Below are 23398 nucleotides of genomic sequence, written 5' to 3' on the forward strand. Positions count from 1 at the left end.
TGTTGAAGGGAAACTCAAAGGATGCAGCTACAAGAAAACACATACTCTATGCTAATCTCTTGATCTAATGCATGCTTTCATCTTTCAAGGAAATCCATACCCCCTAACAGCAGTGTCCAGTAAAGCAAGAAGTCAATGGGCGGGGTAAAAGGGTGGGCCACTGACGCGAATCACGTGACCAGAACTGCCAAAAGGGGCGAACATGCCCAAAAAGGGAGCATGTCTGTCCAAAGAATTGGAAGACCAGCCTGGCATCAGTGTCCCTATGTATCACAATGTCAGTGTCCCCATGTCGCCCAGTCCCCTAGTCTCCCAGTGTCTGTGTCCCCATGTCTCAGTGTGTCCAGTGTCAGAGCCATAGGGACACTGGGAGACATGGGGGCATTTGTGAATACAGACATGGGGACACTGGGAGACATGGGGACACGGAGACATTGGTGTCACAGACACTAGTGAAACAGACATGGGGACACAGACATTTGGGGAAACTAAGACACTAGGGACACTGAGAGACATGGGAACACAGACACTGGGAGACTAGGAGACATGGAGACACTGTCTGGGAGGCTTGGGGACACTGGGAGACATGGGTGCACTTATGGACATAGACATGGGAACACAGACATTTGGGGACACAAACACTGGCAGACTAGGGGACACTGGGAGCCATGGGGACACTGGGAGCCATGGGGACACTGGCTGGGAGACATCGAGACACTGTGTCCCTAGTGTCTCCATGTCCCAATGTGTCTCCCTATGTCTCACAGCGTCCCCATGTGTCTCAGCGTTCCCATGTCTCACAGTGTCCCCTAGTATCTCAGCATCCCCATGTTTCCCATTGTTCCCAAGTATCTGTGTCCCCCATGTCTCCCAGTGTCCCCTGGTGTCTGTGTCCCCTAGTGTCTCAGAGTCCCCATGTCTCCCTGCTGCACTTCCCCCCCCCATCCTTCACATACCTGAGCTGTAGTCTGTCTCTGCAGGCTGGGCGCTCCTGTCTGGGCTCTCTGTGCTGTGTAGCTGCTCCCCCGCGGATCAGTGAGTAGAGAGAGGCAGGGAGATGCTGTAACTTCCAATCCCTGCCTCTCTCCATACACAGTGACCCCTGCTGGCCGGTGCTGGTATTGCAGAGTAATCTCCGTTTATACTGGGAAAAATATTTGCATTTGTATTGCCGGTATTACTGCAATTACTCAAATACATCGGCTGTGCCTTAAAATACCAGTCAGGTGGCAAATCTACGAGTAGCAGAGTAGTGTGTAAAAAGTAAAAAAAAAATATATATTTTTTTTTAAATGGGCCTATTCCCTGGGCATGGAGCTGCAGTTCCATCAGCCCCTATGTTAATCTGGCCCTGTCTTCATGCTATACATTCTCATGAAGAGTGGTATAGTATTGAGCAAAAGATCTTGGATATGAAGAACTATAGTATTATTCTATAGTTGAATAATATAACAGTAAAGAAAATCATAGATTTCAAAAGGGTATTTTGTTGTTAAAAACATTCTCTTTTTGGTCCAAATTGAAAAATAGCATAGGCCTAAAAGCTAAAATAATAAAGTTGACTCGGAACTCTCTGATTGGTGGATTAAGTAACCGCGCAGCCCCCACCCCCTTATTTTACTGTAGGGCCCCCACCCACTGCTCTTTACTTAGTATTAGTAAATTTGTCTGAAAGACCAATTTAGGTCTTTCAGCCTTTTAGGAGATAGCTCCCTAATACCGTGGGAATTAGGGAGTTATCTACTTATTCATTCCTGTCATTACACTGACTGGCTAAGTAACTTACATTTTATATGAATGTATGTTACTTGATTGTTGTAAGTGTTGCAAATGCTTACAGCTGAATCCTGGCTATGTTTGTATACTTTTTATTTAAAATTGTTTACAATGTAACATTCTTCTTCTTTCACTGGATAAATATATTAGGCAATACTGTGCTTCGGAACTTCGGCACTTTGACACTTCGGCACTTCGGAAATTTGTTAATTTCGGAACTTCGGCACCTCGGCAATTTGGACATTTCGGAAGTACCCGAATGTCCGAATTGCCTGAAATTCGTCCGAATTCATATTCGGACCGAAACGAATTGCACATGTCTACTTATAACTACATTAAAGCAAAAGGTCATGGACACATTAGAGGATATTCTTTTTTTTTTTTGTCAATCTGTATTTTATTGAGGCATATGAGATGGGATACAGAATAGAGAGAGGGAAATGTGCGTTTAGAATACAGTATAGGGTTCAATAACAATGATATCTAACATTTCCTTAATATTTGTACCTCTTTTTTTTTATGGTTTAACGTTGCTTTTGTAAACAGGTCAGGGTAATATTGTCAGGATCGGGACAGGGATCCAACACGCAGAATACAAACAGGAGATAGGTACGTATACCGGACCTTAGAATGGCCGGACTAACGTAAGGAGAAAGCAAAGAATGGTCAGAGACAAGCCGAGGTCGAGGGAACGAGAGAACAGGTAAGCGAGAGACGAGCCGAGGTCAAAGGACACGAGAGATAAACAGGAACGAAAGTACAAGCCGAGTCAAAACCAAATAGACAATAGAAATAAGAGCACTGAGGGACCAGACAAGCTAGAACCACGACAGGGCAATGAACCATTACACACATCCCTCTTTTATACCTTGGTTCTTTAATTGATGACTCCGCCCTTGCCGAGCCCTGATTCGTTGTTCAGAACTAGATTGACAGGTCGGGATGTGATTGCCGTCATGACGTCGGCTCCTGAGCGCCGCGTCATAAAAGGAAGCGGGGCTATCGCGGCCGGCATGAGAACGACTATGAGAGCTGTGAGGATTGGGTGAATCAGCCCCCCTGAGAGGACGGCCGTCTCAGAGGTAGAGACTTCAGGTACCCTGACAGTACCCCCCCTCTCAGAAACGCCCACCGGGCGGAAGGAACCGGGGCGAGACGGAAAACGAGCATGAAAAGCCCTGAGGAGGCGAGGGGCATGCACATCTTCCTGGACCACCCAAGACCTTTCCTCAGGACCATAACCTTTCCAGTCAACAAGATATTGCATCCTCCCCCGAGAAATTCGAGAATCGAGGATGGTCTTGATCTCATACTCCTCCTGGCCCTCAACCTGGACAGAACTAGGGGACGACACAGTGGAGGAAAATCTGTTACACACCAAAGGTTTCAATAAGGAAACATGAAAGGAGTTCGGGATGCGCAGGGCAGGCGGAAGAGCCAGACGATACGCAACCGGGTTTATACGAGACAGAACCCTGTAAGGACCTATGTAACGAGGAGCAAATTTCATGGAAGGAACCTTCAAGCGGATGTTTCTGGTACTCAGCCATACCCTATCACCCGGGGAGAACACTGGAGCCACCCGTCTGCGTTTGTCAGCGTGTCGTTTGGACACCATGGAATTATGAAGAAGAATTCGCCGACGGAAGAACGGAAGGATGGAAGCCATAATTCATGAAAAAGGGGCTAGAACGAGTAGAATCGCAAACAAGGTTGTTGTGCGCAAACTCCGCCCAAGGAATCAGACCGTCCCAATCGTCCTGGTGTTCAGAAACAAAACAACGCAAAAACTGTTCAACCTTTTGTTTGGTGCGTTCGGCAGCTCCGTTGGACTGGGGATGATAGGCAGAGGAAAAATTAAATTTGATGCCAAGTTGAGAACAGAAGGACCTCCAAAACCGGGAAACAAATTGGGACCAAATTGGGACAATTTCAGAAGGAATACCATGTAAACGAAAAATCTCCCTCGCGAAAATCTCAGCCAATTCGGGAGAAGAGGGCAATTTAGGCAGAGGTACAAAATGAGCCATTTTGGTAAACCTGTCAATTATTGTGAGGATAACAGTATGTTTCTTAGAAACAGGCAAATCAACAATGAAGTCCATAGCCAGACAAGACCATGGTTTCTCAGGAATTTCTAGGGGGTGCAAAAGCCCACATGGAAGCGTATGAGGTTGTTTAGTCCTCATACAGACATCACATGCCCCGACGAAGTCCTTTACATCCTTACGTAACGAAGGCCACCAGAAATCTTTAGAAATCAGAGAACATGACTTGCGTATGCCAGGGTGTCCGGCAAATGTACTGTTATGAAAACACTGCATAAGTTCCAGTTGGAGTTTAGGAGGAACGAAGTACCGATCCCCAGGAATAAGTCCGGGTGCCAGATGCTATAACTTCTTGATCTCATCCAGCAACGGAGAGTGAATCTTGATGCTAGTGCTGGCAATAATATTACACTTGGGAACTATAGAAGAAAAAACCATATCAGACGTAGTAGAAGGTTCATGTTGGCGGGACAATGCATCAGCCTTAGAATTCTTAGAACCAGGTCTATAAGTGAGCACGTAGTTGAAATGAGTAAGGAACCAAGACCAACGAGCCTGCCTGGCGGACAAGCGTTTGGCTTCCCCTATATATGACAAATTCTTGTGATCCGTCAAAATAGTAACCGGTTGTAAAGTCCCTTCCAACAAATGTCTCCACTCCTTTAAAGCCATAATGACCGCTAATAGTTACCCGTCACCAATAGCATATTGGCTCTCAGGCCCAGACAATTTCCTGGAAAAAAACCACATGGATGCAGTGGTTTATTCAAAGCTAGCCTTTGGGACAGAATAGCGCCTACACCTGTCTCTGAGGCGTCTACCTCGAGTAAAAATGGCAAAGATGTGTCAGGATGAACGAATATCGGTGCTGAGGCAAACTGTTCCTTGAGAGTACTGAAAGCAACAAGCGCCTCCGGAGACCAGGTCTTAGTATCAGCACCCTGTCTAGTCATGTTGGTAATAGGAGCAATAATAGACGAGTACCCCTTAATGAAGCGCCTATAGTAATTTGAGAATCCGATAAACCTCTGAATGGCCTTGAGTCCCCTGGGCAATGGCCAATCTAAAATAGATTGGAGTTTAACCGGGTCCATCTTAAACCCCTCTCCAGAAATAACGTAACCAAGAAAGTTTATCTGAGATTGGTCAAAGCTACACTTCTCCAATTTGCAGTACAAACCATGTTGTAGGAGCTTATGCAATACCCTTCTGACTTGTTTGTGGTGAATCTCAGGCTCTCTAGAGTGTATTAGTATATCATCCAAATAAACTATAACACATTCATGTTGAAATTCCCTAAGAACCTCATTAATTAAGTCCTGGATTACAGCAGGAGCATTGCAAAGCCCGAAGGGCATTACCGTATACTCATAGTGGCCATACCGGGTATTGAAAGCCGTTTTCCATTCATCACCCTGCTGAATTCTCACCAAGTTATAAGCTCCCCTCAGATCTAACTTGGTAAAAATCTTGGAGCCTTTCAGGCGATCAAATAGCTCAGTAATCAGGGGGATCGGATAAGCATTTCTGATCGTTATCTTGTTCAAGCCCCGATAATCAATGCAAGGCCGTAGTGTGCCGTCTTTCTTATCTACAAAAAAGAAACCGGCCTGGAGAAGAGGATCTCCTAATAAACCCTTTGTCTAGATTCTCCTGAATGTATTCCTCTAAGACTAAGTTCTCCTTAGTGGATAGAGGATATTCATTACCCCTCGGAGGCATAGTACCAGGTAGGAGTCTAATCGTACAGTCAAAGGACCTGTGTGGGGGTAAAGTATCAGCCTTCCTTTTATCAAAGACTGCCTTTAAATCCAGGTACTGAGAGGGTATCTGTAAATCTGTGGGCTGGTCAGAGTTACTAGGTGTGTCCACTACGCAAACCGGTGAGATTTTCTGTACACAACCTTTCTGGCAACCCTGACCCCAAGAGACTATCTCACCTTGTTCCCAATCAATAATAAGGTTATGCTTTTTAAGCCAGGGGTACCCCAAGACTATAGGAACTGAAGGAGATGAGATAAGCATGAGAGAAATATCCTCCTCGTGTAAAATACCAATGGTTAACTTAACTGGTATGGTTTCACGAGAAATAACAGGATCTGATAATGGTCTCCCATCTATGGCCTCAACGGCCAAGGGTGTCTCCCTTAGCTGAGATGGGATAGAGTGGTTCTTGACAAAGGCTTGATCAATAAAGCTTTCAGCTGCTCCGGAATCTATTAATGCCATAGCTTTAAGTACTCCATTTTCCCAAGTTAAAGAAACATGTAACAGTAGCCTATGATCCTTATAATCATGTAGAGGACAAAATAGAAACACCCAAGGCCTGTCCTCTTGAGAAACTTAGGTGCGAGCGTTTCCCGGACGGTTAGGGCAATTTAGGCGTAGGTGACCTCCTACTCCACAATACATACACAGACCCTCCCTTCTCCTATATTGTCTTTCATTTTCTGAGAGGCGAGTGTTACCAATCTGCATAGGTTCTGGGAGAGCTAGAGTAGTAGATTCAGAATTCTGAAATGCGGGGGCTAGTCTTAAGGAAGGTCTATAACTACTATCACGAGTGTTCTGCCTCTGTCTCATGCGTTCATCTATACGAGAGATAAATTAAATTAATTCTTCCAAATTTCCAGGAAGATCTCTTGTAGCAACCTCGTCTAAGATCGTATCTGATAATCCGTTCAGAAATATGTCCATATAGGCTTGTTCATTCCATTTGACCTCTGCCGCCAAGAATCTGAACTCTAACGCATAATCCACAAGGGTTAGACTATGCTGTCTAAGACGTAATAGTAATCTAGCTGCACTGGCCTTTCTCCCTGGAGGATCAAAAGTCCTCCTAAAAGTAGTAATAAATGCATTATAATTATAGACTACTGGATTATCATTTTCCCACAGAGGGTTAGCCCATCTAAGAGCTTTGTCAATGAGTAGCGAGATTATGAATCCAACCTTCGCCCTGTCTGTAGGGTAGGCGCGGGGTTGTAATTCAAAATGAATCCCTATCTGGTTTAGGAAACCTCGACAGGTATCCGGAGAACCGCCATACCGTAAAGGGGAAGTAACACGGGAAGAGGCTCCCACTGTGGCTACCTCTAGGCCTGTGTTAGCAAGAGAGATGGGTGGTGTACGCATCTCCTCTGCTTGATTACTCGGATGGGATAGCAATGCTTGCAGCGCTAGAGCCATTTGGTCCATTCTATGGTCCATGGCTTCAAACCTCGAGTCAGGAGAACCAATCTGAGCGTTTGTACCTGCAGGATCCATGGCCCTGTCGTAATGTCAGGATCGGGACAGGGATCCAACACGCAGAATACAAACAGGAGATAGGTACGTATACCGGACCTTAGAATGGCCGGACTAACGTAAGGAGAAAGCAAAGAATGGTCAGAGACAAGCCGAGGTCGAGGGAACGAGAGAACAGGTAAGCGAGAGACGAGCCGAGGTCAAAGGACACGAGAGATAAACAGGAACGAAAGTACAAGCCGAGTCAAAACCAAATAGACAATAGAAATAAGAGCACTGAGGGACCAGACAAGCTAGAACCACGACAGGGCAATGAACCATTACACACATCCCTCTTTTATACCTTGGTTCTTTAATTGATGACTCCGCCCTTGCCGAGCCCTGATTCGTTGTTCAGAACTAGATTGACAGGTCGGGATGTGATTGCCGTCATGACGTCGGCTCCTGAGCGCCGCGTCATAAAAGGAAGCGGGGCTATCGTGGCCGGCGTGAGAACGACTATGAGAGCTGTGAGGATTGGGTGAATCAGCCCCCCTGAGAGGACGGTCGTTGGGAAGTCTAACCTCCTCCGAGATAGAGACTTCAGGTACCCTGACAAATATGCAGGTTAAGTCGCTTAACATTGGCAAGTTGTAGTAGGTTAAGTGAGCATTAAGTCGTTTAACGAAAAAAATCAAGAATATAACAGTTATTTTGAGTAACCCCAGTAGTACTAGAGCTATACTTGGAGCCATGCTTTCCATGCAAATACAGTGTACATACAATCATGTGATTCACCGGGTAAGGCTAGGTAGCTATTCAATGCGAAGTAACCTGCTAATACACTATGTAGCTAGGAAACATACAATTTCAATATATAGGTAACCGGCAGAATATGCGTGATCGTAGTTATATCAATTAGACATGTCTATCGCTTATGAGCTTTCCCCAAGCTAATGCCAACTGCGGTTATCATAGTATATACATGAATAAGAGCAAGAAAAAAAAAAAAAACCAGACATAGATTTACTGCGTAGTTAAATGTCAGGCTTATTATCTGGTCACATTTAGAGGACTTATGCAGAGATCACAGCATACATGGTAATTGCAGAGATGATCACAAGGTTGAACTAAAACATAGATCTAAATAATTGGCTAGCATAGTGACAGTAGGGAGCATATATAAGCTGTTGGGTCTAGCAGACCTGCAGCTCAGATGCAGTCCAAGTGTTAGAAAGTTCAGCCAATGCCCAGGGAAGGGGGGTTACTAGCACGTGTATGCTTCAGTCCATCTCCGTTGTCGCCCCATGGCTTGCTTGCGTTGCTTCGGCCGGTTCCTGGTTTGTTGAGGCTATGTTTCTCCCAGCTCTCCTGCAGGGCTTCCAGTTGTGTTTCTTTAAGGGTGTCCCTCGATCGGAATTCAGCTCTGCCACTAGACCCCGGGCTGGACCTCCAAGCTAGGCCACTGTTTGTCGCTGGGGCTGTAGAGTGTGGGGGTGCACCATGCTGGTCCCAGGTTCTGGCGTCATGAGAGGTACACGTTGGTTGGGCCAGCCTGACGCTCCAGCTCCTGTGATCGTGGGCGCGAGTGTCGGCATTAGTGCCATGCGGCTCCCCTGCCTGCTTTGTCGGTCGCTGTCGCCTGCCTTGCTGGGTGGTCGTTTTGGGGATTCGCGGTAGGGGCCCATAGTAGCGGCGCCGGGTTTCCGGACGGATCCAGGGTGCCAATACTGTCACCGCTCGTCTGCGGGTCAGGCCCTGGTTGCAAAGTATCGTCCAGATGCTTTTACACTGCTGATCAAAAACCTCCAGGGGCCCTGTGCCTGGCTTAATGCTTGTGTCCATTGCTGTGGTTTGCCGCTGAGCCGCCATCTTGGGTGCGGCTCCTCCGCGTGCAATAACTCTGTTTCCAGAGAGACTCCGGGGTGCCGGCCAGCGGGGACCGGGATGACCCCCACCAGTCCAGGGGGGGGGGGGGGGGGGTAGGAGTAGAGTGGGTCTGCTGGACGTACCAGTCGGCATGGAAGTCGGCCGCACTTCCCCCTCCCAGCCGTCTGCAGGCCTAAACTTGCTGCCGCGGTCTACGGTACCGTAGGCCTTTGGGAAAGGTATCTGCCGTTTTGTCGCCGTATGCCCAGTTGATGTAGCCCAGTGTGGCATCAGTCGCTGTGTGGTATCTGGGTTTTTTCCCCAAAAAGCCGGTCCATCGGTCGGGAGCTCATGCAGCACACGTCCGCTCAGCTCCGAGTTCAGGCTCCGCCCCCCCATTAGAGGATATTCTTATTACATATTCTAATAAAAATATTCTTTAACCCCTTAAGGACGCAGGACGGTTCAGGACCGTCATCGGCATTTTTCCATTGCCGACCGCTGACGGTCCTGAACCGTCCTAACTTTAAGATTTACTTACCCGATCGCCGTCGTTCCCCCGGCGGCGATCGGCGGTGCTACCGTTGTGGGGAGACTGCCTGCAGCCCAGACAGTCTCCCCATGGCAGATTAGGACCCCTGTGGCCATGTGATCGCTCAACAGGGCGACCACAGGGTCACAATAGGTGTCCTAGTCTCTGCCTGCAGGGGGACTGTCTGTGCTGACAGGCAGTCTCCCTGCCAGTGTAAAATCAGAAAAAAAATTAAAGTTAAAGTTAATAAAAAAAAAAATGATATATGTGTATATATATATGATATATAGACATATATTATACCTATATAATATATGTCTATATATCATATGTATATATAATGTCATACTAAGTGTATTTTTATATTAATATGTACATATATTAATATAAAAATACACTTATAATTAAATTACACACGTGTGTGTGTATATATATATATATAATAACTATATATATTGTGTATATATATTATTATAAATACAAATAATAAGTAATTTAAATTAAACATGTAAAAATAATACAAATTTAAAACAAAATTATATATCTATACGAAATTTTATTCTAACTTTATTTTGATATTAATATATATATATTTATATCAAAATACACTTAGAATGAAATTGTATATATATATCTATGTATATATAAATGAATAAAAAGAATACGAACTATTCATATGTCCATATACAAAATTACATAAATAATTATATAAATATACACGTAGACTTTAAATATATAAATATGCATATATATTTAAATTCTACGTGCGTATTTATGTAATATTTTTACATAATTAAGTTATTTTATTGATTGCAATTTAAGGGACCTGCCTGCCAACCCAGGCCGAAAGTCCAGAGAATTTAATTTGCTATCACTGTATTTTACCCTAAAACCTGTACATGGGGGCTACTGTTTTACTCGGGAGACTTCGCTGAACACAAATATTAGTGATTCAAAACAGTAAAACATATCACAGCGATGATATTGTCAGTGAAAGTGACTTTTTTTGCATTTTTCACACACAAACAGCACTTTTACTGATGATATAATTGTTGTGATACATTTTCCAGTTTTGAAACACTAATATTTGTGTTCAGCAAAGTCTCCTGAGTATAACAGTACCCCCCATGTACAGGTTTTATAGCGTTTTTGAAAGTTACAGGGTCAAATATATGGGTCAAATATTTTTACATTGAAAATGGCCAGGTTGGTTACGTTTCCTTTGAGAGCGTATGGTAGCCCAGGAATGAGTATTACCCCCATGATGGCATACCATTTGCAAAAGAAGACAACCCAAGGTATTGCAAATGGGGTATGTCCAGTCTTTTTTAGTAACCACTTAGTCACAAACACTGGCCAAAATTAGCGTTCAATTTAGTTTTTTTACTTTTTTCACACACAAACAAATATGAACGCTAACTTTGGCCAGTGTTTGTGACTAAGTGGCTACTAAAAAAGTCTGGACATACCCCATATTGAATACCCTGGGTTGTCTACTTTAAAAAAAATATGTACATGTGGGGTGTTATTCAGCGATTTATGACAGATAATAGTGTTACAATGTCACTATTGATACATTTTAAATATGTATGTTTTGAAACCGCAATATCCTACTTGTACTTAGAGCCCTATAACATGCAAAAAAATTGCAAAAAGCATGTAAACACTGGGTATTTCTAAACTCAGGACAAAATTTTGAATCTATATAGCAGTTTTTTTCATTCGCTTTTCTAGATGAGTAAAAGATTTTTCACATAAAAGTCAAAAAACATGTAATTTTTTTCATTTTTAAAAAATGTAATTACTTGAGATTAATAATGTAATTACTTGAGATATAAATAATGGTATGTAAAGAAAGCCCCTTTTGTCCTGAAAAAAAACAATATATAATTTGTATGGGAACAGTAAATGAGAGAGCGGAAAATTACAGCTAAACACAAACACCACAAAAGTGTAAAAAGATGCCTGGTCGCAAATGTACAACATCGCAAAAACAGTCCGGTCCTTAAGGGGTTAAAAAGTCCAAGTTTTTTTTAAATTATCGGAAAAGAAGAGAAGGCAATATCTCATACTGTTTGTTCCAAAGATCTTGGAATAGATATATATATATATAAAAACATGGGGGGGAAAGTTTGTTACAAATCAGTTTTATGCTGGAGGTGTGGAATAAGTGAAGGAACTGTCCTCCATATCTGGTTGTCCTGTAGTTTGGTTAATAAAATATGGATTAAGATTTTACAATTAATCTCAGATATTTTAAAGTTGAAAATTAAGGCACCTCCAGAAAAAGTTATTTTACACATAAATCTGGAAAATGTTTTTTTTAAAAATGGAAAATTCCTGACTATTCTCTTATTTATGGCTATGAAATTGGTTATTTCAAGATTGTTGAAGGAAAAACAAGAAATTTCTCTGACAGCAGTGTGAATCAAATGCATTTTCAGTGCATGATGAAAAAAGGTTATTTTTCGGCTTTTTAAAGATATGGCTCATACAAAAAGATATGGAATCCCTGGCTTAGAACATATCCAGATATGAGTAATGTATAAATTAGTATTTTTAAGACTTTTTGAATGGGTCTTTTATTCTTGGTCATGCAAGTTTTGTCCTTTTTTATCTTTTATTTTTTTCTGTGTTATAGGAACGGTATCTTTTTACAGGATATATTTAAGACATAGTTGATAAATTAGAAAGGGAATCGATTATTGAATTTATATATGGATTACCTGTTCCTAATGTCTGAGTGGTAGATTGTTTGTTATTTAAATGCAAAAATGTAATAAAGAAAAAAAATTGAAAAATAAAATAATTTTCAAGCAAAATCACAGAATGTTTTCAATATCCTGATATTTATTTATTTTGTTTTAGGTTGAATATGTTACAATTACTGATGGGCGAAAAACAAAAGGTTTGTTCTTGGAAATGCAGCATTTTACAGTTTTACATTTTTTGTGTGTGTGTTTGTAGGCTTGGACACCTATAAAGAATTAAGAGAGAAATACTCGATTAATTTGATCAGTGATGTCAAAAGATAATAAATTACTTGTGAACATTTTTATATAATTCTTGCATTAATTACACCTCGAATGTGGTATAATCTTAATTTGCATCTTATCCCCTTAACATTTCAGTGGTGTTCATATTTGTTTGGAAAGAGACACAAGTGGTTTTGTGGCTCAGTATTACAGGGAATTTGGACTTGAAACCATAACTAATTTCAAACTGTAGGAATATATGTATCAATAAATTCTGAACTATGTAACCGTTAAAGCCCTTTTGCTTATATTGAAGATGTCAGATATATTTTTTTACATTAGTGCCGCTTTAGCGTTTGTATTATTTTTCATCAGAATACCAAAACTATGGTTTATGTAAAGATGTATCATACTCTTGCACTGTACTTTGCAGGTTATTATATTGTATGTTTTTTTCTTTCTGTTAAAACTAAACATTCTCAATAAAAACAAGACATTGTTAAAAAATAAAAAATACCAAAACTGCCAGAGCTAGTTACTAAATACTACACTAGTCCTATGGCAGTTATATTTGAAATTGATGATGATTGCACATGCTAGTCTTCCGGCAGTCTGGGACAGCTGTTCTTGTAAAAAATAAAATTAAAAAAAATACGTCAAAAATTTAATTTAGTCACACAGCTGTACATGCACCTTTTTTTTTGTAGCTTTTAGATCTATACTGATATATGTATAGTAGGCAATATTTGTATAAATAAAATGAGACCACACAATAACCACAGACAACGTTTAATTACTTTTCAATGGGCTTGGCCGTGGTGTTTATTCAAAGCTCCAAGGGGCTTATAACCATAATCATATAACGTATGGTTCAAAACCTTTCAAAACGTTTAACTTTATTAGCCACCAAATAGCCAGTCATAACTTACCTGACCGCCTTTTATTTAAAACCATTAACCACCATATCCTTCCTAAGAACTTAGCAACTATAGCAATCATGGGGCCAACTCCTGAACAAGATGAAACCATTGAAGGAAATAATGCATGAAGGGGAACCAAAAAAAATATAACATTCACAAAACTCCTTTTACCTACAAAATAACCCCTCAACAATTGTTTAATTATAAAAGCTTTCATGGTTATCTTTTACCAAACCACATAAAACATGCTACTTGTACTATAAAAAATATGCTACCTGCACGAAGTGTCCCAAGATAACATCCTTAGGTAGCATTATTCGAACATTAGTCAGGTATGAAAGCAGCGTCCATATTACCCCCAACTCTGTCAATTGATGGAAAATTACCATTTATCTCAAGGTGACCCCCAAGCATGCCCAGTTTACTTTTTGTGTGCATTTGACATACAGGTTTGTATAGAAATGTGATCAAAATGAATTGAGCAGGGGGGCGGGGCCTGGCCGCAGAGCAGTGAAGACGTGTGACCCCAGAGCTCCTGCATTAAGCTACATTAAAACTATAAATCCACGGATTTAAAAGCGACTAATCGGGCCACGAAGGCCAGCAATAGACCGGGGACATAAAGCGGAACAAAATGATACCCCACAAGCGCCATTACTGGCAGCACTCACAGATCTGGCGTCCGGGGCCTACTCACATGGCGAGTGCGGGAGAGACGGCCGCTCTCCTGCCGCCACAACCAACTACCTCGGCGACCGGGAGCCCGCATTCCCCCCCCTATGGACCGGCGGGGGTCATCCCGGTCCAATCCCTACAGGGCCACGGGATCCAACAAGCCTCCGTTATAGCTACCAACCCACAGCCGGAGGCCAAGATGGCGGATGCCGACCAGGCCCTAGGGCTACAACCCGCCCAGACTCAACAACTGCGGCTGACTAACACGGACAACATAGCAGCGGCCTTCGACCGTTTCTGGACGAGATGGCAGGCCTTAACGACACAGCCCCGAACAACAATACAGGCCGCCCAAATGCCCACCAACTTACCTGCACATGGCCCGGCACTAAAACGCACAGCCAAGCCACCAACCAGAGTGCGACAGCAGGGGGCAAAGAGGGCTCAGCCCAGGCCTCAAAGCCGCACATCGCTTACCCGACATCATCAGCCCGAGCACCGCCGGGTTCGGAGATCACCTCCCCACAGCACGCTACTACACAAATTAAAAAGGAAACACACCCGACGGACTTATACACGGCCGTCGGCAGAAGTCGCAAGGAGGGCATATCGGCGCATCACCCGCCTATGGCGCTACTCAGCCGTAACCAGCCTCCAGAAGGACTTTGCCTCCACATCAGAGTCACTGATCCGCACAACAGCTAGGGGAGCAGGAACGCTGACACGCCGCCGACGGAATCCACCCGTCACCGGAGGCAATCACAGGAGTCTGGGAAGCAACGGTGGAGACCACCCACAGCTCTTGACCCGCGGAATTGGAGACCTGAACTGTTACACGCACCTGGACTGTACCCAACACCCGATAGGTATTGGCTGAACTGCTATGGGCACCCGGCAGGCATAACAGCCATCACGCTGCCATGGGGTTAAATGCCTGCCTCCTGCACTGATCCCACATCTCACAGCAAGATGCAACTTAACACTCAACACCTGAAGCCCACCTGCATTCGATCACTTGTAACAATATATTGACAATATAGTCTTTCTATCGTTAGCACAGATAGACCAAACACAGTTAAACACAATAAGCGACTAATCTCTAACAGTACCCTAACTTATGTTTTGCAATGCACCAGCTGTTCAGCGACTACTGCCTGATTTCTTTTTTTTAATAATTTTTTTTTTTTTTTAAATGTTTTATTGCTAGCACAGTTAGATCAACTATGTCCCTATATTCTTGAAGCGATATACCTTAACCCCAGCTTGCATGTTACTCTAGAAAATGATCTAGCCTGTTCACATAACTAGTAACACTTGACCAATTTCATGTTTGTCATTGCATATATATTGTTTTAAACTGTTGACAACACCAAATGTGCCAAGACAATCTCATAAGACCTAGCTTGAATGTCACTATATGTTTTAATAGTGTTAATAGTTTTAATAGCTCTAGTCTGTCTTATATAGTTTGTTATCTTCATAAAAAACAAAAACTGCGCTGTTTAACCTGTCACGATTTGAAATGTATATGAATCCGCTTGCAGCAGCTGTCGTGGCGCTGCACGCTTGCTGTCATTCCATGCGCAAATAAAATAAAGAATTTAAAAAAAAAAAAAATGAATTGAGCAGTAATACAACAAGGCTGCAGTGGTAATTGTCAAGCCTGCACATTTTATATTTTCAATGACGAGACAAACAAGTCAGATAGGTGGCTGAGCAGAGTAAACTTTGCTTACAAATGGACTATATATTTGTTTAGACTTGAGTAGTAAAAGACAGGCTGGGTCACTAAAGTGACGTAAACAAGAATTAAGTAAAAGTCCCCAGGAGGCTTCAACAGGGTCATAAACTAAACTAGATAAGGACAAACAAAATAGCATTGGATAAGCTAGGAGACAATTAAAATTAACTTGCATTGCTCTCTGTGATTGCTGTGTGCAGGAGACACTGGTGGGGGTTAGGTTCCCCCTTGCTCAGTCTTGGAGCTTACTCTGCCGATGCTGCCAGAGGTGCTTTACATTACGGCAACATAGTGAGCCTGTGGATCCGGTAGCTGGTCTGCTTGTGGAGTCGGGAACTGGAGTGTAGTGAGGTTTTTCAGTCCACTGGACCCAAGAACGATCAGATGGGGTGTGTGAGCTTGTCTGGTTTCTCCATAGTGCTTGACGTCCCTGCTGGATTCTCACATGAAGCCTCTGCCTCCTGTGCTAGGGAGGCCTGCGCCTCTTTGTTTGCCGCCTTGATGAGCCTCGTTTAGCAAGTAGAGCCTTCGGAGCTCTCCTCCGGTTTGGGGGTGGCATCCTGGGTAGGTTGCTGTTTGGTTGTGGTGAGGTAAGTATACGCATCCTACCCTCCAGCTTGCGCCAGAAGTCAGCAAATAGCGCGTCCAGCTTGTTCAAGACTCCATAGTTCGTGTCAGTAAAGCTAGGGAGATGTATGGCATTCACCATGATAGGAGCCCCACTGAGTTGCAGGTTTGTTTGCTTTGCTTTCTCCCATGCTCCCTACAGGTTAGGATTGCCTCCCAGGGGTGGACCGCAATGACCCCCGACGTCCCAAGGAAAGGGGGGGGGGGGGATAACTGGGCATTTGTTAGATGTAGGTTATTGGTATGCGGCTTCGGACTGGGAGATCGGCCGCCTCTCCCGCCCAGTTCACACAAGTCCTCGTGCCTCATGAGAGGGTGTTTTTTCCACAATTATCAGCAAAAATTGTATCCTCATAGGCATCACGATATTCCCTTACACTTGGTGGCCAGGATCAGTTGGTTAATGCCCCGGGTCTGCAAATATTTGTCTAAATTTGCCATAAAATGCAGGAGCTGCTGAGACTCGTGTCTAACCTGCTCAGTGGTCAGGCCCCGCCCCCACAAAAAACCTTTTGAATTCAATAAACTGAAAACCTGTACCATTATCTCAGTGGAATAATATACTTTTGTTTTGGAGCTATAATCCAAGATTAAAACTACTTACACCATTGGCAGAAATTCTAACAGGGTCAGATTTTGTAGGTATCTCTTACAGCACTGTACAAAACCCATCTTTTGTTACAAATATGCGAAAACCTAACTGCCCATGCTACCTCCAGAAATAACTACAATGTTTTGTTTACTTTAACATCTGAATGCAACAAGGAGCAGCCATTGAAAACTTGCTAAATCTTTTCAAAACCTTTATATAATTTTTTTTTTAATTCTTTATTTTTGTGGGTTTGCAAGTCAAGAAAATCAATTACAGCATGTGCTTAAAGAGATATCATGTAACATATTACATACTAGATCATCATTGTATGTTATAAAGTCGCACAGGTGCTTTGTCTACCCGTTTTTGTTTTGTTAGTCAGGCTAATCCTCCTCTTATCTGCATGGAAGAAGTACAGTAATATGTCTGGGAGGGCTTGGGTATTAAGCTCAGTGTGCCCTGCTGAACGGTTTAGGGTATCCTGCTTTGCCTAGGGTAATTATGTTAGGAGGTTGGGGGAGTTTAAACGATATGGCCTGTGGATGCCCGTGCCCTTGTGTGGGCCCTTTGGCCGGTCCGAGTTTCCTAGGTGGGTCGCCTACCTCGTGGTGTGGAGGTATAAACTAGTTGGTTGAGACCCTGCTCTGTCTGCGTAAGGGTGGGGGAGGGGGGTGTTTTACGTAGGTCATGTCTTAGGCAGTCAGCTTACGGAGCCATGGTGGAGGTGGTATCTCCTAATCTGAACTGTGAGTGTCTAGCTAAAGTGATTATTAACGTTGGAGTAACTGTCACTGTAACGAGAAGTCATGCATACATGCATACAAAATTGGTGTAAATAATGGGCCTAAGAGGCCTTCAACAGGCACCTGTGTTCACCGCTGGCGTTGGGATGCCTGTCGATTGGAAGAAAGTTGGTGCCTCTGAAGCGCTCGATAAGAGGTGTGTCTTTCTATCATGTTCCACCATCAGTCTGTGGGGACCCCATTTGTAAGCAATAGAGTTCTCTTGTAGGTGTTGCGTAATGTGGCTGAAGTTTCTGCGCCACGTGAGAGTGTGTCTCAACAGGTCCCTGTACAGTGTCAGGCTTGCTCCTTCAAAAGTAATTGTGGGGGAACCCCGTGCTGCTCCCATAAGGGCCCCTCTGTCAGAGTCCCAAACCATTTTAAGTAGTACATTCCTTGGGACATCCTGTGGCGTCTTAGGGAGTCGAAAGCAAGAGTCAATTCCAACCTGTTTAGCCTGTTTCGGTAGTAACAAAGTGGCTATCAGCCTTCTGCAGTAGTGAGGCAATTCCACATTATTAATAGTTTTAGGTACCCCTCTAATACGCACATTGCACACTTTTGCTTTATCTTCCATGCCTGCTAGCTGGGCTGCCAGTGCAGTGCACTGTTTCTGTAGGGATCCCAAAGTTGCGTCTGTGGCCGTTTGCGCCACCCTAGTGCTTTTGAGTGTCTCCTCTGCTGAGGCCACGCGGCCTGTAAGCGTGTTTACCTCTCCTCTAACAAGTGCCATATCGGCGTCGAACATCGCCCTGATTTCTATCATTATAGCCTTTATATCGGCTTTCGTTGATGGTGCCAGGTCGCCGATATCTGGTGGCCGCTGGGGCTTAGGTCGTACCTCAGACTGTGCAGGCACGGTGTCCGGTAGGCTGTCGTCGTCTGAGGACTGCGAGGTAAAGGCTTCAGCCGGCGCCATCTTGGCAGTCTCGTATCGCTGAGTCGGGTGCATAAAAGCGCCTAGATCTCTGGATCCGGAGCTCGGTTCCGCTCTGTGCTTTTTTTCTTTTTTTTTCCCCGTGGTCCTGGGTATGCAGGGGGATGTTTTCTCTGGACCCCGTTGCAGATCTAGCCTCCGTGTCAGCCGTATTATCGGGTCAGCCGTCGGAGCTGCGGTAAGCTGCGACCTTCTCGCTCAGGCGATGGCTCCGCCCCCCAAAACCTTTATATAATTTTAATTCATGCAAGCACGCTAACAAAATGCAATTTAATCTGTGCACGTGTCAAAAACCTCCTCCTACCTTAAGTCTTACAGACAAACTCTGACCTGTAAATTCTTACAAACCTAACTAGGAACTGTTTTAATAACCAAGAATTTGTTTTCCATTGATTTTGACAAATGTTAATTGCCATGCTTCTGTTTAAAATATACATGTGACTCTTGGACCTCATCCATATTTTTTTCTTTTATTTAGAATCTGAGAAATGTGATGGTGACTCTAGTACTGTAGGGTAAGCATGTGTATTCTCTGGATATAATAGCATGTTAGCAAGCATTTACATATTTTTTTTCGTCAGATATCATTGATTTTGTAAGAGAAGATGCCAATTCTGGAGTTTGTATTTAAATATTTTCATGGTTCCTAACCTAGTCCTGAAGGCACACCAGTGGTCCAGAAATTTTGTCAGTATCTCTACTGAAACTGCATTGTGAAATTTCTGAATCTTGGATTGTTAATGTCCCTGACTATGGGTTGTACTATTTGTAATTATACTAATATATAAATCCAATCCCAGTCTGCATAGTATATAGCAAAAATATGTGATCCCATATTGCTGGGAGCCCAGGGAATTCCAGGCAGTTATGCACAGGAACAGATCAAATGTAAAAAAAACAAATAAACAGAAACACATGCAATATGGATAAGATGTCCGTGCCTGTAAATGGCAGTACTGTGGAGGTAAATGTGCCATATTACTTTCTTCCACAGTACGCCTCATCCTTGTTTAATTTTAAGACGAATAGCCTTGTTTTTCCCTTATGTTAATGTGTAATTTCCATCTCTCAGAACGTTGCAGACTTTGAGTGGAACCTACTGCACTCAGTCTTATAAATAAAGTTTGTCAGGTGCCAAACACAGGCAATGTCAAGCAAAGTAAATGCCTTCCAATAAATATCTCTCTTGAAGTTCCAAGTTTCATTGCATCCCTAAGGTATCACGGCTGAGCTCTCATTCTGTTTCCTTGTTTTCCAGGCTGGAAGACCAAAAAGAAGTAGGTTTCTTTTTTTCTTTCTTTCTTTTTAATGTTTAAGATTCTTTAATAGCAATGTCACAGCACAGGAAATTTATAAACAAATGCAAAAACATAATACAGAACAAACCAAAATACATAGGTTAAACGAGGGTTAAACAAACTTTAGATGATGTTTACTAGATCTCCCAAAATGATGCTTTTCCAGCATTATGGCTGTCAGAGCAAAGGAGATGTAGTCCTCAAGATCTGGAGTGCCGAAGGTTGCCTAACCCAAATTGCTTTCTGTGACCATTTCTGATGCTACAATTGTGTGAAAGCAACGGCATTTGTCTCTATCTATTTAGTCACATTATCATTCAATATGCTGCATCAGTGTTACAAGTGGGGATGTGCATGGAACAAATTAGTTACGATTATTTCATTTTCAGTTTTTGGTTTGAACAACATTTTTAAAATATTAATTTGCACAAAGTGAAATTTATCCATAAGTTTTGTTAATTTCTAAAATTGAATGTCTATTATTCCCTACGGTAAATAAATAAATGAAGGATTGCCATCACAAAGTTACAAATCCCTGAAGGGGATAAGAAACCCAGGGCCGGTACAGGGATATTTCACTCCCTAATTTGCTATCCGTATGTGGGATTGCTATGTTTAAGGATTCCAAATATGGGAGCTGTTTGCTAAACATCTAACTGATCATGTTATATATATCTAGTTGATATTGGGTATTGTAGCAATTTTTTTGTTTCGTTTATATAATTATTGAAGGGTATTTGTCATAATAAATATAACTTTTTATTTTTTATTTTTTAAAAAGCGGAATTGGAGGCACACCCAGAACATGCATTTCTGCAGTGGTGCTGCCGTAAAATTCAAACTGTGTATATAAAAATACAGATTAACCCCTTAAGGACCAACCTTCTGGAATAAAAGGGAATTATGACATGCCTCACATGTCATGTGTCCTTAAGGGGTTAAGACAATAATATTTAGTATTTTCTTTTTAATGTTTTTTTGTAACGTTAATTTTACATGGTATATACTCACAGTACTCTTACAACAGATTAAATACGCTTTAGTTAATCTAGCATTAGCACTATTTAATTTGTTTACCATGGTTAAATCAGTGTATGACCCACTGATATTTAAAGTACTGTGATGTATTGGTGGGCTTAACACAAAATGGTCATATGGTGGAATTGAATGTCCATATTAGCTTGCTGAGATAGGTGATTTTAAGTAGCAATGTAAAATTTTAAACTGTATTTTTGTGTGTGCTGTTCCTTAATCTGTATTTTGGACAAATACAACTTAGTCTTAAATGATAGAGAATTCAATTTTAACTATTGTGCTAGCAGAATTGCCAGAAAATAACTGAAAGGGAAGTGGGGAAGCCTCTATGTGAGAACAGAAGCATGGAGAGAAAAGACAAAACAGCCAGAATGATTTTTAGCAGCAGTTTTGGGCATGCAATCTAACATTGCTATGGTGTCAGGACGTTGCCTGGTGCTTTCTTACCTGAAGGGGTTAAATCGTTCTTGACCTGTTTAACCCCAAATGTTGCCTCCAGCTCTGGAGTTCTAATTGTTAATTGTTTCTCGTGACTTCTGATCAGCCAAACATCCATTGTTTATATAAATTAATTTGTAATTAAAACATTTGCAATTTCGTGGGATTATTTCTGGAACTGGACTTTGCAGACCACAGTGTAATAACGTGTAATAAATATGACATGATTCATAGCGTGTACTGTTGTTTCAGCCATGATATGCACATAGCCATAGAGAGTGATAATGTGGAGATACTAAAATAAACAGAGGGAATAACGAACTCTTTTAATTTCCAGTTTCCTACCTGTGTCAAATACTATTAAGCACACACACTTTTCTTTTATCTGGATAGGAAAAGTCTTGTTCTCACTTTTGGTCTCTTACAGAGACACTGCACTTAAACAGTTTTCATGAATATTAAAACAAGTCTGTGTTGACTAAACTATGACTATCGCAGTGTTGGAGTATTTTTCCAGATCTATGTTTGCCTAAATGTTGCTGCTTGCTTTTAACCCCTTCAGGACGCAGGACGGTTCAGGACCGTCCTCGGCATTTTTGCGTTGCCGACCGAGGACGGTCCTGAACCGTCCTAACGGAAAACGGGCGGCAGGAGCGATCGGCGAAAACTTCCGCCGAAATCACGTTGTTACTATCTGCCTGGCATCCCAGGCAGATAGTAAAAGCCAATTGCAGCATGTGAGCGATCCGCGATCGCTCACAATTGGCTGGTGTCAAAGTGGGTGTTACAAACACTCACTTTGACACTGATCTCTGCCTCTCTCCCCTCTGTAGCGTTTTGTGAGGCGAGAGAGACAGAGATCGTGATATATTGTTGCAGCAGGTGTTCCAGAGAGTTGTCAAAAGTATCTGTAGTGAATAAAAATCCCTTTTTAACCCCTTCCCTGCCAGATCTGTTACAGACAGTGCATTTGTACTGTCTGTATTTTTTTTTTTTGCCCTTAAGGGTTAACTTTATTTTAAAGATCTGTGTCTTAGACTGTCTTAGACTGTCTTAGACTGTCTTAGACTGTCTTAGACTGTCTTAGACTGTCTTAGACTGTCTTAGACTGTCTTAGACTGTCTTAGACTGTCGTAGACTGTCTTAGACTGTCGTAGACTGTCTTAGACTGTCTTAGACTGTCTTAGACTGTCGTAGGCTGTCGTAGACTGTCGTAGTCTGTCGTAGTCAGTCAGTTTCCTTCCCCCAAATCTCCATTAGATTTTTGTAACAGGAGTTAGTTTAGGGATTACTGTTTTAGTCTGTTTTAGTGTTAAAAAAAAAATATATATCTATATATAAATAAAAATTGTGTTTAGTATTTTGTTAGTTTAGTCTGTTAGTGTGAAACATGCAGCGCATGTACAGCTTGGAGGAGGCATATGCCTTCTTGGCGTCAGACTCTGACGCCACTGACACTGCGTCCGATTTTGACCCAGGTCAGTTTAGCAGCACGTCTAGTGACATGTCGTCATCTGTGTGTGAGCCAGCTGCTAAAAGAAGCTGTGCTCCCCCTGCTACGCCAAATGTGGAGGAGGACTGGGTACCTCCACAGTCAGCTGAGCCCAACGCAGGCATTAATGTGAATGTGGTTGACTTCTCCCCTACACAATATATGGAGCTATTTTTAGGGGATACCATCTGGGAGGAGGATGTTTCCCAGACTAATTTATACGCTAGTCAATTTATTGAGACCAATCCAGGTAGCTATACAGTCAGGGAGCATGCTTGGCATCCCACAGATGTCCCTGAACTTAAACAATTCTGGGCGCTTACCATGCTCATGGGGATAATAAAGAAGCCATCAATCCGCTCTTACTGGAGCAACAACCCAATTTGTTCGACTCCTATATTCTCCCAAACAATGCCTAGACCAAGATATGAGCTGC

The 23398-nt window shown here is 42.6% G+C and overlaps 1 protein-coding gene across 1 annotated transcript in view; it reads left to right on the top strand.

The window, feature by feature from the left end:
• The window catches only part of LOC134608800 (uncharacterized), a 125833-nt gene that overhangs the window by 33211 nt on the left and 69224 nt on the right, over positions 1–23398 (top strand). Inside the window, exons 2-4 of the mRNA XM_063451908.1 lie at positions 12319–12358; positions 19178–19214; positions 19958–19976. Coding sequence (XP_063307978.1) covers positions 12319–12358; positions 19178–19214; positions 19958–19976 — 96 coding nt within the window. The remainder of the gene's footprint in view (positions 1–12318; positions 12359–19177; positions 19215–19957; positions 19977–23398) is intronic.

Source organism: Pelobates fuscus, chromosome 4, assembly GCF_036172605.1.
Source record: "Pelobates fuscus isolate aPelFus1 chromosome 4, aPelFus1.pri, whole genome shotgun sequence".
Lineage (NCBI taxonomy): Eukaryota > Metazoa > Chordata > Amphibia > Anura > Pelobatidae > Pelobates > Pelobates fuscus.